General features: G+C 51.0%; 1 protein-coding gene across 4 annotated transcripts in view; it reads right to left on the bottom strand.

The window, feature by feature from the left end:
* SEC14L5 (SEC14 like lipid binding 5) overlaps positions 1 to 21,398 on the bottom strand; it is an 81,957-nt gene that overhangs the window by 49,771 nt on the left and 10,788 nt on the right. For 2 of the 4 annotated variants that reach the window (XM_031002578.3, XM_055365208.2), the window contains exons 1-2: positions 10,282 to 10,543; positions 9,451 to 9,564 (exon numbers count right to left, since the gene is read on the bottom strand). In XM_031002578.3, the coding sequence (XP_030858438.3) occupies positions 9,451 to 9,513 (63 nt within the window). In that variant the 5' untranslated portion in view covers positions 9,514 to 9,564; positions 10,282 to 10,543. Of the gene's footprint in view, positions 1 to 9,450; positions 9,565 to 9,699; positions 9,777 to 10,281; positions 10,544 to 21,398 lie in introns of those variants that run through there. The other 2 variants (XM_031002579.3, XM_055365207.2) reach the window with 2 other exon arrangements.

The raw sequence follows: 21,398 nt of genomic DNA, 5'->3' as shown, positions 1-21,398 counted from the left end.
ATGACCTGACGCTACTGGGCTTTGGGGCCCCACAGGAACACCTGGGCAGTGGCTGGACAAAAGGGGACCAGGTCATTCCTAAAGCCACAGTACTGCTGCTGGTGCACAAATGTTTATGGAAAGTCAAGGCCAGGTACAGTGGCTCACATCTGTGATCCCAGCACTTTGGGAGACCAAGGCAGGAGGATGGCTTGAGCCCAGGAATTTCGGACTAGCATGGGCAACATAGGGAGAGCTCACCTCTACAAAAATATTTTTTAAAATTAGCCAGGTGCGTCCGGGCGCCGTGGCTCATGCCTGTAACCCTAACACTTTGGGAGGCCAGGGCAGGCGGATCACCTGAGGTCGGGAGTTTGAGACCAGCCTGACCAATATGGAGAAACCCCGTCTGTGCTGAAAATACAAAATTAGCCTGGCGTGGTGGTGCATGCCTGTAATCACAGCTAGTCAGGAGGCTGAGGTAGAAGAATTGCTTGAAGCCGGGAGGCAGAGGTTTCAGTGAGCCGAGATTGCGCCACTGCACTCCAGCCTGGGCAACAAGAGCGAAACTTCGTCTCAAAAAAAAAATTAGCCAGGCGTGGTGGTGAACACCTGTGGTCTCAGCTATTTAGAAGCCTGAGGTGGGAGAATCACTTGACCCCCAGGAGGTCAAGGCTGCAGTGAGCCATGATTGCACCACTGCACTCCAGCTTGAGTAACAGAGCAAGCCCCTGTCTCAAAAAAGAAATAAAATAAAATAAAATAGAGAGGGAGAAAGGGAAGGGAAGGGGAGGGGAGGGGAAGGGAGGGGAAGGGGGAGGGGGGAGGGGGAGGGGAGGGGAAGGGAGGGGAAGGGGGAGGGGGGAGGGGGAGGGGAGGGGAGGGGAGGGGAGGGGGAGGGGGGGGAGGGGAGGGGAGGGGAGGGGAGGGGAGGGGTGAAGGAAGGAAAGAAGGAAAGGAAGGAAGGAAGGAGGCCAGGTGTGGTCATGCCTGTAATCGCAGCACCTTGGGAGGCCGAGGTAGGTGGATCACCTGAGGTCAGGAGTTCAAGTGACCTCAGGGTCACTTGAGGTCAGGAGTTGGAGACCAGCCTGGCCAACATGGTGAAACCCCATCTCTATTAAAAATACAAAAATCAGCCAGGCATGGTGGCGGGCACCTGTAATCCCAGCTACTCAGGAGGCTGAGGTGGGAGAATCGCTTGACCCTGGGAGGTGGAAGCTTCAATGAGCCAAGATTGCACCACTGCACTCTAGTTTGGGCGACAGAGCAACACTCCGTCAAAAAAAAAAAAAAACAAAAACAAAAACAAAAACGAAAGAAAGAAAAGTCAGAGCCAGAATCCGGAAAGTCTGGCTGTGAGCTCTGGCTGTGGGGTCAGATTCCCTGAATTCAAATCCCAGCTGTGAAATGTAACCCCTAAAATAGATATGTTGAAGTCCTAAGCCCTGGTACCTGCGAATGTGACCTCATTTGGAGAACAGGTCTTTACAAGTAATCAAGTTGAAGCGAGGCCATTGGAGTGTCCTTATAAATCCAATATGACTGGTGTCCTTATAAAAAATGGAAATCTGGACACAGTGAGTCACTATGTGAGGACTGGAGTTCTGCTGTCCCAAGTCAAGGAACTATCCGAGGCTGGGAGAGAGGCCAGGAGCAGATCCCCTTCTAGAGCCTCCAGAGGGAGTGTGGGCCTGCCCACACCTTGAATTCAGGCTTCTGGCCTCCAGAACAGTGAGGCAATGAACTTATGTTGTTCTAAGTCACCCGGTTTGTGGCTCTGTGGGACCATAAACACTGGTCACTGAGGGACAGTCTCCTGGACCTTGCTGAGCCTCAATTTCCTCTTCTGCTACAGATCAGGCTGCTATAATTGACCTGCCTCTGAGCTGGCCTAAAGGGCTGGCCACAGGTAGTGCTGAATAAACACTCCCGGGCTTGGCCGGTGTGCCAGGGGCCAGGGCCTGCAGGCTTGGGCTGTATTCTCCCTTGCAGGGTCCCGAAGGGGTAAAGGCATCCTGATGGTAACTGCCTCTGCTGGGACCATGCACTTGGCCCAGACGCCAGCTCAGTAACTTCAGATCCTCCATCCAGCTCTGAAAAATGGTAGAGCTCATAGTTAGGGTGTAAATCGAGGGGCCGAACTGCCTGAAGTTGAGTCCCCACCTGCTACATGTTTGCTTTGGAGCCCTTGATAAGCCTCTCCTTAGTCTCCTCCTCTGTCGAATGGGCTGCCCACAGAACTCATCTCATGGGGTGGCTATGAGGAGTTAATAAGTGAATAGACTCAGAGCAGTGTCTGGGGCCGGGCGCGGTGGCTCATGCCTGTAATCCCAGCATTTTGGGAGGCTAAATCGGGTGATTACCTGAGGTCAGGAGTTCAAGACCAGCCTTGCCAACATAATGAAACCCTGTCTCTACTAAAAATACAAAAATTTAGCTGGGCATGGTGGCGGGCACTTGTACTCCCAGCTACTCAGGAGACTGAGGCAGGAGAATCACTTGAACCTGGGAGGTGAATGTTGCAGTGAGCCGAGACCATGCCACTGCACTCCAGCCTGGGTGACAGAGCAAGACTCCATCTCAAAAAAAAAAAAAAAAAAAAAAAGAGGCCTAGCGCAGTGGCTCACACCTGTAATCCCAGCACTTTGGGAGGCAGAGGAGGGCGGATTATGAGGTCAGGAGATGGAGACCATCCTGGCTAACACAGTGAAACCCCGTCTCTACTAAAAAATAGAAAAAATTAGCCAGGCATGGTGGCGGAACTTCAGTGCTGTGTATGAGTTTGTTAAATATTTTTAACATTTTTAAAATTTTTTTTGATTTTATTTTTTGAAGCAGGGTCTCACTCTGTTGCCCAGGCTGGAGTGCAGTGGCACCGTCACAGCTCACTGCAGCCTCAATCTCCTGGGCTGAAGTGATCCTCCTGCCTCAGTTTCCCAAGTAGCTGGGACTGCAGGCGTGCACCATCACACCCAGCTAATTATTTTATTTTTGGTAGAGATGGGGTCTCCCTATGTTGCCCAGGCTGGTCTCAAACTCCTCAGCTCAAGCAATCCTCCTGCTTCGGCCTCCTAAAGTGCTGGGATTACATGCGTGAGCCACCACAACTGGCCTTAAATAAAATTTAAAATAGAGTCTTCAAAAACCCATTGAATAACCGGTACCATTCACAACAGAGATTTCTTTTTTTTTTTGAGATGGAGTCTTGCTCTTTTGCCCAGGCTGGAGTGCAGTGGTGCTATCTCGGCTCACTGCAAGCTCCGCCTCCCGGGTTCACACCATTCTCCTGCCTCAGCCTCCCGAGTAGCTGGGACTACAGGCGCCCGCCACCACGCCCGGCTAATTTTTTGTATTTTTAGTAGAGACGGGGTTTCACCGTGTTAGCCAGGATGGTCTCAATCTCCTGACCTCGTGATCCGCCCGCCTCAGCTTCCCAACGTGCTGGGATTACAGGTGTGAGCCACCGCGCCTGGCCAACAACAGAGATTTATTTGGAAAGAATATGTTCATACAAAAACTTGTGCATAAATATCTATAGCAGCACTATTTATAATAGTCCCCCCAAACTGAAAACAACTTAAATATCCATCAATTAATGAATGATAAAGAAAATGTGGTCTATTCATACACAGCGAAGTATTTATTTAGCCATAAAAACAAGGCAGAATCTATACATGCTAAGATGTGGATGAACCTTAAAAATATTGTACACTCAGGTGTCTTCTTATCACCAGACACATTCAAGATGTATACGTTAAAGACATATAGCTTTTTATGTGTCAATCACACCTCAATGAGGTAGTTTTAAAAATATATATTATAGTGGCTGGGCGCAGTGGCTCACACCTGTAATCCTAGCACTTTGGGAGGCCAAGGTGGGCAGATCACCTGGGGCCAGGAGTTCGAGACCAGCTTGACCAACACGGTGAAACCCCATCTCTACTAAAAATACAAACATTAGCCGGGCTTGGTGGTGGGCATCTGTAATCCCAGCTACTCAGGAGGCTGAGACAGGAGAATCTCTTCAGCCTGGGAGACAAAGGTTGCAGTGAGCCAACAACAGGCCACTGCACCCCAGCCTGCGTGACAGTTAGACCCTGTATTGAAAAAAGAAGAAGAGGCGGGGCACAGTGGCTCACGCCTGTAATCCCAGCATTTTGGGAGGCCGAAGCAGGAGGATCACCTGAGGTCGAGAGTGAAGAAGAAGAATTGGGGAATGTGCTGAGGCCTCGAGCAGAGATAGAGCCTGTGGGTCTGGTTCTTTTTTTTTTTTTTGAGATGGGGTCACACTCTGTCACCCAGGCTGGAGTGCAATGGCGCGAACTCGGCTCACTGCAACCTGTCTCCCAGGTTCAAGCGATTCTCCTGCCTCAGCCTCCCGACTAGCTGGGATTACAGGCATGCACCACCACACTTAGGTAATTTTGTATTTTTAGTGGAGACGGGGTTTCTCCATGTTGGTCAGGATGGTCTTGATCTCCAAACCTCATGATCCACCTGCCTCGGCCTCCCAAAGTGCTGGGATTACAGGTGTGAGCCACCATGTCCGGCCCTGGTTCTTTACCACCCACTTGAGAAAAGAGACAAATAACCTAGACTCAACTCACAATGGACTGGGCAGAGCATGGCCTTCGGGACTCAGGCGACCTGAGCCACATGGCCTTTGTGTCCTCTATGCAAGGACCTCCACAAAGACACCACCACCCCACACACCTTCTGGGACCCGGGCATTCAAAGGACTGACGGACCGACCCTCTCCAACACTGGATACTCCAGCTGCCTCCATTGTCTTAATTGTTTTTCTCTGTTTACCAAGATAATAAAAGCTCATTGTTTTGAACCCAATGATACGGAATGCTATCAAGAAAGAAAGGAAGGCTGGGCGCAGTGGCTCATGCCTATAATCCCAGCCCTTTGGGAGGCCAAGGTGGGAGGATCACTTGAGCCCAGGAGTTCAAGACCAGACTGGGCAACATAGTGAGACCTCATTTCTATAAAAGTATATATAAATTTTTATATAGTAGAATTTAAAAACTAGCTGGGCATGGTGGTGCATGCTTGTACTCCCAGCTAAGGCTGTACTCTGGAGACTAAGGCAGGAGGATGGCTTGAGCCCAGGAGTTCAAGGCTGCAGTGAGCCATGATTGCATCACTGCACTCCAACCTCAGCAACAGAGCAAGACTCTGTCTCAAAAAGAAAGAAAAAAGGGAGCAAAAGGCTGGGCCCAGTGGCTCGCACCTCTAATCCCAGCACTTTGGGAGGCCAAGGCGGGCGGATCACTTGAGGTCAGGAGTTCAAGACCAGTCTCGCCAGCATGGTGAAACCCGTCTCTACTAAAAATACAAAAATTAGTCAAGTGTGGTAGCACAAGCCTGTAATCTCAGCTACTCAGGGGGCTGAAGCAAGAGAATCACTTGAACCCAGAAGGCGGAGGTTGCAGTCAGCCAAGATCATGCCACTGCACGCCACCCTAGATGACAAAGCGAGCGAGACTCCATCTTAAAAAAAAAAATAGTTGGGAGGAGGAAAGATACCCTAGAATCCTTCCCTTTAGAAGCAAAATTCGTGGGAAGGGATTTGGAGAGAAATCTCCGTTTATTTGACTAGATAAATTTTTGAAGTGAGAGTATTAATTTTTAAAAATGTTTAAAGCCAGGTCTAGAAAGGTTACCTCAAAGCACAATTTTGTAATCAATTACTCAAGCCCAATTTCAGTCATTTGTGTCATTGTCAGTGGACTTTTGAAGAAGCCAGGAGCATTTTGATTCTGAAGTCAGTTTTGTTAAACAGAAAAACTGAAAGGCCAGCTTTTCTGGTCACTCGGATGCTGTGAAAATAGCTGAGTTCATCTGAAACTTCCCCGGCATCTGACCCAATCTGAGGGCAAGTGTTTAACTGAGAAACAAAGACGAACATTAAGCATAGAAAACCCCTTTTGTGCCTCCACAGTGTGCAAGTTACGTTGAGTTATGCAGCTATTTTGGGGACAATAATGTTTTGTAAACAGTCGGCAAAGTGGCTTTGTTGGCAGTGTTGCTGTGGCTTGGGACCATTTCACAGACAAGGACGGTATGGAAGATAGAATGACAGGGTTGTGGCAGTCCCTCTGAAAAATACAAATGACTTAAATTAAGGCAGGTACAGATAAGGAAGATTATTATTATTATTTCTTTTTTTTTTGAGACAGAGTTTCACTCTTCCCCCAGGCTGGAGTGCAATGGCACGATCTCGGCTCCCTGCAACCTCTGCCTCCCGGGTTTAAGCGATTCTCCTCTCTCAGCCTCCCGAATAGCTGGGATTACAGGTGCTTGCCACCATACCCAGCTAATTCTTGTATTTTTAGTAGAGACAAGGTTTTACCATGTTGGCCAAGCTGGTCTCGAACTCCTGACCTAAGGTGGTCCGCCCGCCTTAGCCTCCCAAAGTGTTGGGATTACAGGCATGATCCACCATACCTGGCCATAGATAATACAGATTTGAAAGCCTTTTTTTCACTCTACCCACAGGTGTCAGTACCTAGAGACTCAACAGCGAAGGGAGTAAATGGAGCCCTGCCTTCATTTGTGGAACATGAAGCTTACAAAATATGTTTAACATACCCAATACAGGCAATGCGAGTACATTACTAGTCCTATTCATATAGTTTTTCTGTTGTTTTTGTTTTCTTTTTTTCTTTTTCTTTTTTTTTTTTTTTTGAGACAGAGTCTCGCTCTGTTGCCCAGGCTCAAGTGCAGGACTGTGTGTCCAGTCCTGTCTTATTCTATGAATAAGCACCCAGCCCCCATTTTCTTTATTTGTGAAATGGGGATGACTGTATGCCTCTATGCGCCTCATAAGGTTGTCATGAAGATGAAAAGTGATTGGGTGTGTGTGTGTCTGTTTGCCTCGCACAGGGCCCAGTCCTACCAAGTGACAATAAGTGGTCGATAAACATAAATAATCACCCTAAGTTTAAGGCTCTGGCAGCTCACATGTTCTAAGACCCAAGCACCTGTTCATTCATTCATAAGAAGAGAGAAACTGTCCCCACCCTTCTCTGACAGTCCAAGGACCCATGGTTCTCTGCCGTGAATCTGAGACACATTAACTATAGGATGGAAAACCATCTACTGCATGTGCTTAATAAATTCCAACTTAATTTGTCACGTTCAGGGTTCTGAAAATATTTACAATCATAGCACTTGAAAATAAGCCATGCCCATGAATGTAGCACTTAAGGCTATGTGGATAGGGGCCGGATGCAGTGAGTCACCCCTGTAATCCCAGCACTTTGGGAGGCCGAGGCTAGTGGATCACTTGAGGTCAGGAGTTCGAGACCAGCGTGGCCAACATGATGAAACCCCGTCTATACTGAAAATACAAAAATTACCTGGGCATGGTGGTGTGCATCTGTAATCTCAGCTACTCAGGGGGCTGAGGCACGAGAATGGCTTGAACCTGGGAGGCAGAGGTTGCAGTGAGTCAAGATGGCACCACTGCACTCCAGTCTGGGCAACAGAGTGAGACTCAGTCTCGAAAAAGTAAAAGAAAATGGGGCTCAGAAAAGTTCAGCAACTTTTGTTGTTGTTGTTGTTGTTATTGAGACGGAGTCTCGCTCTGTCACCCATGCTGGAGTGTTGCGGCGCAGTCTCGGCTCTCTGCAACCTCTGCCTCCTGGGTTCAAGAGATTCTCCTGCTTCAGCCTCCCGAGTAGCTGGGACTACAGGTGCGCGCCACCACGCCCGGCTAATTTTTTTTATATTTTTAGTAGAGTTGGGGTTTCACCGTGTTAGACAGGATTGTCTTGATCTCCTGACCTTGTGATCCACCCACCTCGGCCTCCCAAAGCACTGGGATTACAGGTGTGAGCCACTGCACCCAGCTTAATTTCAGCAACTTTCTAAAAACATACAACCAGAGCATGGCAGAGCACAGCAGAACCCTAAAGCATCTGAATTCACATCCCTGGATCTCTTCACCATCCCCTGGTGTTCCACTCCCATTACGCAGAAGCAAAGTCACTCAGCCACTTGCAAAAACAGTAACGATCATAGCTGGATCTCAGTGAGCATTTGATCTGCGTCAGCCCTGTACCAGGAGCTTTATACACATTGATTCATTTAATCCACAGCATGACACCAGGATTTGGAAGCCAGGAGATTCCCATTTTGGTGATGGGGAGTGGAGGCTTATGGAGGTGAAGTGACTTGCCCCACAGTCACTCAGATAGTCAATTGGGGAGCTAGAATATGACCCTAAGCCAGTTCCTGCCTCTTTGCTGTCCTAGAACCATCTGCCTGTAACAGCACAAGGTATGTGGATGATTTTGGTGACGCTTTTAAATCCTCTGTGTGACAATAAACATATATGCATGTAGATTCATAGAATAAGACAGGACTGGACACACAGACACACACAGCCCCCAAGAGATATGAAAGTCCCTGGATAGAAGGCTGGGGTTAAGCAGTCAGTGCTGGGGTGGGACAGATGGGGGTGGATGCTAATGTTTCTTACACTTTCAATACATTAATTTACAAGACTTCAGTGTAATAACAGCGACAGCATATTTTGTGAGCTCCTACTGTGTGCCCGGCACACCGCAAGGAGCACCAAGAACTATCTCGTTTACTCCTCCCCGCAACCTCGTAGCATTGTCCCCATGTTACTGAGCAGGGAAGTGAAGCGCTGAGAGGCAGAGGGATGGAGCCAAGAAGGAATTCCACGTCCACCTATGTCCAGCTTCTGCCCCCAGGGTGCAAAGACCAGTGATCCTGGGGGCCAAGGATCTGGCAGCCAATTCTAGGCCTCCAACTGACTTGCTGCACAACACAGAGTATATCACAAAGCAAACCTACCCACTCATTCTCTCTCTCGTCCCGGTGTCAGCTTCCTTGAAGGGGAGGGAAGGGGGTCTGTGAGCAGAAGGAGGGCTCTGTGGTCAAATGTGAGGTTCTAGAGTCTCCTCTGTGGGGATCGCAGCCCCGACTCCACCTCTGCGTACATACAGAACTTGGTGTCATCCCTTCACCTGTCAAAGCCTCAGTTTCATGGAGGTTAAATGGGAAAATAACAGCTATCGAGAATTGGAAGAAACATCATCTGTTAAGACAGTGCTGTAAACATTCAATAAACAGCTGTTGTCATTGTCACCACCATTCCATTTATCACTGTGATATGCCATTATATGAAATGACGGCAGTGGCTTGGCCCCTGATACCTTTGTTTTCTATCAGGAGAGTCTAAAGTAAGGGAGCAGGTAGCTTCAACAAGGAGAAGGAAGAAAGACGTTGTGTTTTGGTCACTGGGCCGAGGATAGGATGGTTGGACAGAGGGGTCACTGGTTAGAAGTTAAACCCACCAGGTCAGCTGAGTAACTCACTAATTCCTTCTGATCTGGGAGTCTAAGGAGCTCCGTCTTCCTACCGCCATAGCTGATCTCAAGTCCCTCCAACTGTCACATGGGGGCCCAAGAATCAGGAATCACTCACCGCCATGACCAGCTCAAACGGGTACTTGTAGACTCGGACAGGAGACTGGTATCTCTGCACCATGTTCGCGCTGGAGCACCAATGGAGGTCACCAGGCAGGGGTGTGCACGGAGCCTGGGGCGAGGAGTGACTGGTGAGGTTGCAGCTCCCACCTCGGGAAGCAGGGACACCACCCACCAAGTGTAAGGGGCAGCCCCTGGCCCCACCCACACAGCTCCCCAGCCTTCAAATTGAGAAGGGTGATATTACCCCCAAATTACTCCAGGCCAAGCCCCAACAGCTTCCCCGTCATTAGCCATGGCCCCAGACCACGCTCAGCCTTCCAAGAGCAGTCAGCACCCCCAAAGTTTCCTCTACCCCCACCCCTTCACACTGAGGGCCCCCAGAAGCCTTACGGCCACCCACACAGACACACACACATTTGCAATTCTTACACTCCCACGGTTCTCTTCACGCATGCACCCCGCAGCTTGCCACAGACTTGCTGGCCTACAGCCCACCCCCAAGTTTCCTTGCACCTGCCCTCCCATTTTCCTCCCAGACACCCTGACATACACACACAGCCTTCACCACATTTCACAGGCACTGTCTCTATCACACACATGCACACACGCAGGTTTCCCTCCCACACGGGACTGCTTTTGCACACGCCTCCAACTTTGCACACACACCCTGAAACACGCACCTGCCCAACTCCACGCACGCAATTCCCCTGGTGTGCACAGACGTGCACACACGCACACACACCCGTGCGCACATGCACACACACGTACACACACGTAGAGGCACTCGCACACGCATGCACACACAGGTCCCCGCAGCTTTGCTCACCCTCGCCCTCGGGAGCCTTTGGGAATGCAGCCTAGGGGAAGTGCCCTGGAAGCCCGCCTGGCTCGGGAGCTGAGCTCTTACGGGCTCCCGCGCCCGCCTGGCCTGGAGCGCAGCGCCTGAGGCGGGGCCCGATCACGGCTCGCTAGCCTGGTGTGTCCCGCCTTGAACACCCTGCGGCCAGGACAGCTGTGGAAGGCCGGAGGGGCGGGAGCGAGACCTGCCGGGCCGAGAGAGCTCCAGGACCCGGGACAGCGGAGATCCTGGCCTGGCCCCGCCCCTAGCCTGGCCCCGCCCACGTCCCCGGCCATGGCCCCGCCCAGGTTGGCCCTGCCCCCTAACTGGTCCCGCCCCACTCTGGCCCCGCCCCAGGTGAACTCCCTCCTGGTTCTAGCCCCGCCCCTTGTTTTTACATGTCGCTTGTTTGACCACGCCCTCAGCCCAGTCCTTTCTCTAGATTGGTCACACCTCAGGAAGCCCCTCCCCCTTCACTGGCCCCGCCCTCTAAGGTCCTCAGCTTCGGGAATGGTCGGCCACAGGACGACCCCGCCCTAATCTAGCTCTGCCTCCAAGCGGACCCTGAGTCCGGGCCGACAGTACTGTTTACATTTGTAGATAAGCACAGTTTACGGTTTTCTTGCTCAGATTAACCTCGCCCTCGTCCCGCTGCACTTGGGTCTGACTGGCTCCTCCACCTGTCCCCGCCCCACGGCCCGCGCATGCACCTTCGCCCACTCTGCACACCTTCACAGAGCGCCTGCTAGGGGTCAGCCCTGTACAGGCGCTGGAGAGCCGCCGGTGAGCCACACGCACGAATCCCTGCCCTCGTGGAGTTTATACTACGGTGGGGAGACAGACACTCAATAAATAAGGCAAATATATGATGTGTGAGGTGGTGAAAAACTCTAACGAGAGAAAAATAAGCAGGAAAGGGGCTCAAGGAGCCAGCGGAGAGAAAGGACAATTTAAAACAGGTAAGAGGCCGGGCGCCATGTCTCACGCCTGTAATCCAAACACTTTAGGAGGCGGAAGCGGGAAGACCGCTTGAACCCAGGAGTTGGAGACCAACCTGGGTAACATAGCAAGACCCTATCTCTACAAAAAATTTTTTTTTTAGTTTAGGCAGGGCGCGGTGGCTCACGCCTGTAATCCCAGCACATTGAGAGGCCAAGGCGGGCAGATCAGCTGAGGTCAGCAGTTCGAGAACAGCATGGCCAATATGAGGAAACCCCGTCTCTACTAAAATACAAAATTAGCCGGGCATGGTGGCGTATACTTGTAATCCCAGCTACTCGGGAGGCTGAGGCAGGAGAATAGCTTGAATCAAGGAGGCGGAGGTTGCAGTGAGCCGAGACTGTGCCATTGCACTCCAGCCTGGGCAAGAAGAACAAAGCTCCGTTGCAAAAAAAAAAAAAAAAAAAAAAAATTAGGCGTGTTGGCACGTGCCTGTGGTCCCAGCTACTCAAGAGGCTGAGGCAGGAGGATCCTTTGAGCCCAGAAGTTCAAAGCTGCAGTGAGCTGTTACCTGGCCACTGCACTCCAGCCTAGGCAACAAAGCAAGACTCTGTCTCAAAATAAATAAGTAAATAAATAAATAAAACAGGGAGTAAGGGGGCCTCCCTTGGGAGAGTGACATTTGTCCATCACTCTCATTTTAACTCACACTTAACCCCTTTCAGCCCTCCCAGGACTCCCAGGGGACCAACCTCGCTCCCAGAAGTCCTGCCTTGCCACTCCTCATCTGTTTAGCCTACAAGAGCCAAGAAATTGGCTCTGGACAGTGCTGTCATCCATGTATTCACTCATTCAACATTTACTGAGCACCTACTACGTGCCAGCGTGGGGTGAATTCACCCCTTCAAGCAGGGGAAGTCAGAGGTGGCCAGGGAGATGGACAACCCCTGATATATTTCAAGTATGTCACTGCACCCTGTGAAAACCACCTCTCTTCCCTTCCTAGCCTGCATCACATTCTAATATTGCATTTATTCGTTTTATGTATCTGTGGGTTCCTGGAGGTCTCTCTCAGGAGACTGTGAGCTCCCCGAGGGCAGGGGCAGTGCCTGCCTTATTCAGCTGCCTGCATGTTGGGAAGGATCTTACTGGGGACCTGGCAGGCAGGCACCAGGTGCCCAGCACACTCTTGGCTTAGGTAATCAAGGGCGGAAATGGGACACAAAGTTCCCATCCCTGTCGCAAGGTGGCAGCAAATGATAGCCCATGGCTCCTGGAGTAACACAAGGGTGAGTAGGTGGGGGACATGGGATCCAGGGATGACTCTCCTAACCCAGGCTCATCCAGGAAATGCCCAGCTCTGCCCAGGCATCGCCACAGAGCAAAGTGAACGTTAACACCGTTAGCTGCTGTTACCACCACGAAAGGCGTTAAGTCCGCCTCTCCTGCTGCCCAACATTGAGGGAGGACAATGACTCTGCGTGGGAGACAGAGGTGTGACAGCCCTGCGGGTACAGAGAGCTCAAAGTGGAAACTGGGGCCTGGAGGGGAGTGAGAACCCCACTCCCTCCTCCTCCAGCCCCAGGGAAGGGAATTAATAATGCCACCAACACTCACTCCAGCTTTTTTTGGGTTTGGGGGGATTTTTTTTACATGGAGTCTTGCTCTGCTGCCCAGGCTGGAGTGCAGTGGCACAATCTCGGCTCCCTACAACCTCCGCCTCCCAGGTTCAAGCGATTCTCCTGCCTCAGCCTCCCGAGTAGCTGGGATTACAGGCGCTTGCCACCACACCTGGCTAATTTTTGTATTTTCAGTAGAGACAGGTTTCATCATGTTGGCCAGGCTGGCCTCAAACTCCTGACCTCAGGTGATCCACCCGCCTCAGCCACCCAAAGTGCTGGGATTACAGACATGAGCTACCACACCTGGCCCAGTTGCCTATTATTACTGTTCTACTAATTATTCCTACCACTTTTTGACACTCCATTGGCGCTTACTATACCTAGCACCATTCTAAAGCTTTACAAACACGAATGCATTTAATCCTCAAAGCAACCCCAGAGCAATGAAAATGTCTTGGAATGTGATAGAGGTGGTGGTTGCACAATGTTGCAAACGCACGTGCCACTGAATTGGGGCCACAATATTAAAATGATTAATTTTCTGTTACGTGGCTTTCGTCTCAATTAAAAGCCCATATACAGTCAAAACTATTTTAATCCTCATCTTACATGTAAGGAAACTAAGGCACAAGGCACAGAGAGACTGAATAACTTGCCCAAGGCCACACAGCTAGTAAGGAACTCAAACCCAGGACTCTCGTTCTCCAATGTCTTCTTCTCCTAGAGCTGCAGCTGATGCTCCGGGAAGATGTGATTTCCAAGCCCTGAACTGCAAGATCTCCAGGCACCCTGGCTTCAGGACAAGAAGGCGCTGCAAGGGTAGGATGATTCCCCAGGGGTGTTGGGCATGAACTCAGTCCCAGGGCAGGATCTTTAGCCTCTATCTGCTGCTTCCCACCTGCCCTGCAAGAATGACCCAGCCAATGCTGCCTTTTGAGGAGGTGGGTTTTGGAAACCTCAGAAACCACCCCATGTCTCTGAATGTCTTCCCAGCAGATGGGCCACTGCCAGAGAAGATTCAACCATTAGTGATGCATTTGTTTGAGTAAAACTCTGGACCCCATCCAAAAGCAGATGTTCCTGGAAGGCATCCTGCTGGGAATGTCCTGAGTTGAATGGCTCAGTGTGACATTAAGAATGGGGGTTAAGACCCTGGAATACATAAGGGGCCCTGGGATGGCTCTGAAGCTGGAGAAGATGCAGCAAGCAGGGTACGGTCTCCAGCTTAATTTTATTGTGGCAAAATGGTCCGAGCACAGTGGCTCATGCCTGTAATCCCAACAGTTTGGGAGGCTGAGGTGGGCGGATCACCTGAGGTCAGGAGTTCGAGACCAGCCTGGACAACATGGCACAAACCTGTCTCTACTAAAAATGAAAAAATTAGCCAGGCATGGTAGCGCATGCCTGTAATCCCAGCTACTTGGGAGGCTGAGGTAGGAGAATCACTTGAACCTGGGAGGCGGAGGGTGCAGTGAGCTGAGATCACACCACTGCACTCCAGCCTGGGCAACAGAGTGAGACTCCATCTCAAAAAAAAAAAAAAAAAGAAAAAAATCAGCCGGGCACAATGGCTCATGCCTGTAATCCCAGCACTTTGGGAGACCGAGGTGGGCAGATCACCTGAGGTTGGGAGTTCGAGACCAGCCTGATCAACATGAACAAACCTCATCTCTACTAAAAATACAAAATTAGCTGGGTGTGGTGATGCATGCCTGAAATCACAGCTACTGGGGAGGCTGAGGCAGGGGGATCGCTTGAACCCGGGAGGCAGAGGTTGCAGTGAGTCAAGATCATGCCATTGCACTCCAGCCTGGGCAACAAGAGAGAAACTCCATCTCAAAAAAAAAAAAAGCACATGACACAAAAGTTACCCTTTTAACCATTTCTTAGTGTGGTGCATGCCTATAATCCCAGCTACTCAGGAGGATGAGGCAGGAGAATCGCTTGAACCCAGCAGGTGGAGGTTGCAGTGAGCCAAGATCATGTCATTGCACTCCAGCCTGGGTGACAAAGCGAGACTCTATCTCAAAAAAAAAAAAAAATGCACATAACACAAAAGTTACCATTTTAACCATTTCTTAGTGTACGATTCTCTGGCTTTTGGTATATTCACAAGATGCACATACAGCCAGCACCACTTTCTAGTTTTGGAACATTTTCATCACCCCAAAAGGAAACTCATACCCATGAAGCTGTCACTCCTCCTTCCTCCCTTCCCGCAGCCCCTGGAAACCATCCGTTTATCTGCTTCCTGGGGGACATCTCATTCGTCCCGGGTGGCCTCTACGTTATGTTGTTTCTTGGCCCTTCTCGAAGCAGAGCACTGAGGCCTCCTGGATTTGGGAATCTCCAGGGCTATCAGGATGGTTGGCAGGGCCGTTGTGTACAGGTGTATAGGTTGTAACCTGCACAACTCTGTGGAACAGTCCTGGTCATGGGAGCAGCTTTGACTGAGCAGAGGCTGAGTCTGAGGCAGTCTGACCCAGGGGGCTGCACAGCCAGGACCCACCCACCTTGACCCCCAGCCAGGCACCCAAGTCCATTCACTTTACAAAGACTTCTGGGCTCCACCAACTGCTACATGAAGCCCAAAGGAGAGAATGGAACACAGTGGGAGGAGGGTGGCCCAGGGGATGGGAGGGGTGGCCCTGTGGGAGGGGTCGGGTGGCCGGGCACTTGGGGTGGGTACAGGAGTCAGACCAACCCTGATGTGCATTCTGACCCTCCCACCCCCCAGCTTTGTTGCCTCAATGTCCCCCTTTTTTTTTTTTTTTTTGAGACAGAGTCTCACTCTATCACCCAGGCTGGAGTGCAATGGCGTGATCTCGGCTCACTGCAAGCTTCACCTCCCAGGTTCACACCATCCTCCTCCCTCAGCCTCCCGAGTAGCTGGAACTACAGGCGCCCACCACCACGCCCGGCTAATTTTTTTGTATTTTTAGTAGAGATGGGGTTTCACCGTGTTAGCCACGATGGTCTCGATCTCCTGACCTTGTGATCCACCCGCCTCGGCCTCCCAAAGTGCTGGGATTACAAGCATGAGCCACTGCGCCCGGCCAATGTCCCCTCCTTTTAACATGGGGTAACATGGGCTGTGCACAGTGGCTCATGCCTGTAATCCCAGCACTTTGGGAGTCTGAGGTGGGTGGATCACCTGAGGTCGGGAGTTTGAGACCAGCCTGGCCAACATGGCAAAACCCGTCTCTGCTAAAAATACAAAAATTGGCTGGCGTGGTGGTGCACACCTGTAATCCCAGCTACTTGGGAGGCTGAGGCAGAAGAATTGCTTGAACCCGGGAGGTGGAGGTTGCAATGAGCTGAGACCATGCCACTGCACTCCAGCCTGGGCAATAGAGTGAGACTCCATCTCAAAAAAAAAAAAGTAGGGGGTAACATGGAAAATTATTCAGCATTAGAGAGGAATAAAGCACCCACACGCACTACAACTTGGATGAACCTGGATGACATTATGCTGAACGGGCAAGAACTGAGTGATTCCACATCTCAGTCACCTAGAGGAGCCCAATCCACAGGGACAGAAAGAAAAACGGTGAGGGGGCTAGGGGCTGCGGGGAGGGGCATGGGGAGTTAATTCATGGACACAGAGTTTGGGTTTTAGAAGATGAAAAGAGTTTTGGGCCGGGCACAGTGGCTGGCGCCTGGAATCCCAGCACTTTGGGAGCCCGAGGCGGGCGGATCACGAGGTCAGGAGTTTGAGACCAGGCTGGCCAACATAGTGAAACCCCATTTCTACTAAAAATACAAAAATTAGCCGGCCATGGTGGCACGCACCTGTAATCCCAGATACTCGGGAGGCTGAGGCAGGAGAATCGCTTGAACCCAGGAGGCGGAGGTTATGGTGAGCCAAGATCGCACCACTGCACTCCAGCCTGGGCAACAGAGCGAGACTCTCAAAAAAAAAAAAAAAAAAGGAGTTTTGGAGATGGATGGTGTGATGGTTACACAACAATGTGAATGCCACTGAACTGCACACTGAAAAATGATTAAGATGGGCAACGTTTTATATATATCTTACTGCAATAAAAAAATAACATGAGCTGGTCTGAGTGCAGTGGTGTTTACAACTAATTGTCTCAACCAGTTGCAGATGTCTTTGTTTTGTTTTGTTTTCTCCACTCTCACTGTTTGACCTGATTAGCCTTTTTAAAAAAAATCACACTGAGGCCAGACACAGTGGCTCACTCCTATAATCTCAGCACTTTGGTAGGCCAAGGTGGGCAGATCATCTGAGGTCAGGAGTTCGAGACCAGCCTGGACAACATGGCGAGACCCTGTCTCTACAAAAAAATACAAAAATTAACCAGGCATGTTGGCAGGCCCCTATAATCCCAGCCACTCCGAAGGCTGAGGTATGAGAATCGCTTGAACCTGGAGGCAGAGGTCACAATGAGCCGAGATTGCACCACTGCACTTCAGCTTGGGTGACAGAGTGAAACACCATCTCAAAAAAAAAAAAAAAAAATCGTGTTGGAAACTTCTTTTTTAATGGGGTTAACTGTAGTGTTATCCTGAAGGTTGGTGGAAATTGCATGAGGAAAAGTAATTGCACAGGGACCACCAGAGGACCCGGGTACATGTTTGTAACTGTTCGGGCTTAGAAGGAGGGGCATTTCCCACGGGACTTTAGGGTGAAGGGGAGTGGGGACTTGACGTTGGACATTTGAGGGGGTGGCCAACACAGTATAGGAAGATGATAACTCTGCTTTTTGGAGATACAGAATTCATTTATTTAAAGTATGCAATTCAGCTGGGTCTGGTGGCTCACCTCTATCATCCCCGAACTTTGGGAGGCTGAGCCAGGAGGATTGCTTGAGGCCAGAAGTTCCAGGCTGCAGTGAGCAATGATCACACCACTGCACTCCAGCCTCAGCAGTACAGCAATACTCTTGGCCGGGCACAGGGGATCACAGCTATAATCTTAGCCCTTTGAGAGGCCAAGGAGAGAGGACCAGTTTAGCCCAGGAGTTCAAAACCAGCATGGGCAAAATAGTAAGGCTCCAGTCTCTACAAAAAATTTTAAGGCCGGGTGAGGTGATTCACGCCTATAACCCCAGCACTTTGGAAGGCTGAGGCAGGCAGATCACAAGGTCAGGAGTTCAAGACCAGCCTGACCAACATAGTGAAACCCCATCTGTACTAAAAATACAAAAAAAATTAGCCGGGCATGGTGGCGAGCACCTGTAGTCCCAGCTACTTGGGAGGCTGAGGCAGGAAAATTGCTTGAACCTGGGAGGCAGAGGTTGCAGTGAGCCGAGATCGCGCCACTGCACTCCAGCCTGGGCAACACAGCAAGACTCTGTCTCAAAAAAAATAAAAAATAAAAATAAAAAACAGGGGCCAGGCGTGGTGGCTCACGCCTGTAATCCCAACAGTTTGGGAGGCCGAAGTGGGCAGATCATCTGAGGTCGGGAGTTCAAGACCAGCCTGACCGACACGGAGGAACCCTGTCTCTACTAAAAATACAAAATTAGCCGGGCGTGGTGACGCATGCCTGTAATCCCAGCTACTCAGGAGGCTGAGGCAGGAGAATCACTTGAACCTGGGAGGCGGAGGTTGCGGTAAGCTGAGATCGCGCCACTGCACTCCAACCTGGGCAACAAGAGCAAAGCTCCATCTCAAAAAAAAAAAAAGAAGAAAGAGAGAAAGATCCTGTCAAAAAAAAAATAAAAAAATAAAGTGTGCCATCCAGCCGGTTTTGGTAGTTTCAGAGTTGCACAACCATCCCCATGGTCAATTTGAGAGCACTGTCATCACCTGTGCCCCTTAGCAGTCACTCCCCACTCCCCTCTCCCCAGCAGCCACAGTCTCCTTTCCATCCCTACGAATTCACCTCTGAACATTTCACAGGCAGGATCATATAATATGTGCCGTTTTGTATCTGGCTTTTCTTACTGAGCCTAATGTGTTGTTCAGGGTCAACCATGCTGAAGTGCATGTCAGGCCTTCACTCCCTTTTTTTTTTTTTTTTTTTTTTTGAGACACAGTCCCACTCTGTCACCCAGGCTGGAGTGCAGCATCGCGATCTCAGCTCACTGCAACCTCCGCCTCCCGAGTTCAAGCGATTCTCCTGCCTCAGCCTCCCGAGTAGCTGGGATTACAGGCGCCCACCACCACACCTGGCTTATTTTTTTGTATCCATGAGTGGCTTCTGTTGTGGGTTAGATTGCACTGAGTGCCATGATTGGTGAGCAGGGAAAGAGGGTGGGAAGTGCAGGGCGGATTACAATGTAGGGACCAGGTGGCCTGCGCTGAGAAGGTGACTTGGCACAAAGGCTTGGAAGAAGAGCAGGGGGTCCACGTAGAGACTGGGGCCCAGGGGGCAGCCGGTGCAAAGGCCCTGAGGCAGGAGCATACTTGGCGTGTTTGAGGAATGGGGAGGCGGTCAGTGTATCAGGGGTAGAGTTAGTGGGAGGGAAGTGGCGGGGAAGAGAGCAGACTCTGAGGGGAACCTGAGGGAGGGGGTCTCATGGGTTATCTGGCTCTGATGCTGAGGTACTCAGAGTGTCTGGGAGGTGTGGGACAGGGGAGTCTGCTGACTTCACTTTAGCCCTCTGGTTGCTGTGTTGGGAATAGATTGTAGTTGACCACGGTGGAGGAGGGGGAAGGGTGCAGAGAGCACGGAGGAGGAGCCAGGAGGAGGAGGGAGGGAGGAGGAGGGAGGCCACCAAAGTGACCTCAGGAATCTGGAGGTGAGGGGGTGAGATCCTAGATCTCTTGCCCAGGTAGATGCTGTAGGAATGGAAAGGGAGACCCAGGAGAACCAGGAAGGGGAAGCTGTTCCTAGAGAGCGCATCCGTGGAGCGGATGCAGACAGAGGAACCTGGGCACAACGAACTCTTGTCATTGGAGCCGAACAGTCCCACCTGAAGGTCAGCTCAGGTCTTCAGGAGCTCTCAGTGTGTGATTCTGACCACCAAGCAGGGGTCAGAACAAGGGACTGGCCGCTGGGGAGGGGCCACAGGCACCAACGCCCAAAGCTCAGCCCCACCAACACAGCGACTCCAGGGACCCCCCAGCTCAGTGCCTGAGGCCTCAGCTGCCACCCAGCCCCTCTAGGCTGCCCCTGCCAAGAAGAGGACCAGGGACCCGGGCTGTCCTCTTCTCCATGCCTGGGCCCAGGTGGACCCTGCGACAGCCACCAGATGCACGCTGCTACTTACGTTTGCATTAATTAAATTCTGTAAATATGAATATGTTCTATATTTACATAAATAACAATACACATAAACAATAAAATTAACAATTCAGGCTGGGCATGGCAGCAGGTGACTGTCATCCCAGCACTGTGGGAGGCTTAGTCCAGAGGATGGCTTGAGCTCGGGAGTTCAAGACACCCTGGGCAACACAGTGAGAATCTCCCATCTCTACAAAAAATAAATTAATGGATTAAAATGAATTTTTAAAAATTAACAATTCAATTCCTCAGTTGCACTAGTCACATTTCACGTGCTCAATAGCCACATGTGGCTTGTCGCCTCCATATATACAGAATATTTCCATTGTCACTGGCAGTTTTATTGGACAAGGCTACACTGAGATCTCCCCACCCCCAACCAGTGGAGGGTGGCCCTTTGGCTGGGGGCTGGGGACAGGATGGTCTGGGTAGGGGGAGGTCAGGGACTACAGGGCTGAAAGGAGGAGTATTTGCCCAGAGCGGAGTCCTGGGCGTGTGTGGGGATTAAGCCTGAGCTTGTGATTAGAGAATGGCCTGGGAGGCGGCTGATGGGGGCTTGGCTGCCTGGGCCCAGCAGGAATGTTTGAGCTCAGCAGAGAGCACGAGCAAAGAGTGGAAACAGAGCCAGGCAGGCAGGCAGGTGGAGGACCAGCTCACGGAGACACAGGGCAGCTCCATTCTGAAGTGGAAATGGCAAAACACGACACCTAATAGCAGGCAGCTTCCTTTTTTCACTTGCTACACCCCGAGCTTCCCTGTGAGGCCCACAGGCCTCCCCCAGTTCCTCCCAGACTAGGGCAGTTTTGTAATTTACCACCACTTCCCCCACTGATGGGCACTTAGGTTATTTCATTTGTAAAAAATGTGGTTATCTGTTAGCTTTTCTGTCCCTCCTCCCTTCCAAGACAGGGGGCCCCCAGGATGTGGGGGATGTATCGTGTTTGCTACTATATCCCCAGAGCCGGGTACACAGTAGGTGCTCAATAAATGGATGAGTGTCTTGTGGGAGGTATTGTGGGGGCAAGAGGTCGAGATCCTCCACGGGGGTTGGGGAGGAGCCTGGCTCCTGGGAAATGTCAGTGATGCAGAAAACACGATGAGGGAACCTGACGCCCTGCAAGCTAAGGCCTCCCCTTCCTCACCAGGTCCTCAACCACCCTCAGACTGGAGTCTGGCCACTTTCCTCATAGGGTCCTTGGGCCCCCACCTGACGGTGACTCTGTGCCGACTGCAGACTTTGTCTCCTGGGGCACACAGAAGAGGCGCCATGATCCACCCAAGGGGGCCTCAAACTTACATTGTTTGTCCATTGCCACTCCTGTCTCCCACAGCAAGCTCCCTGGGAGCAG

Source organism: Gorilla gorilla, chromosome 18 (genome assembly GCF_029281585.2).
Source record: "Gorilla gorilla gorilla isolate KB3781 chromosome 18, NHGRI_mGorGor1-v2.1_pri, whole genome shotgun sequence".
Taxonomy (NCBI): Eukaryota; Metazoa; Chordata; class Mammalia; order Primates; family Hominidae; genus Gorilla; species Gorilla gorilla.
Note: the sequence above shows the minus strand (reverse complement) of the source record. Positions and strands in the feature narration are given on the sequence as shown.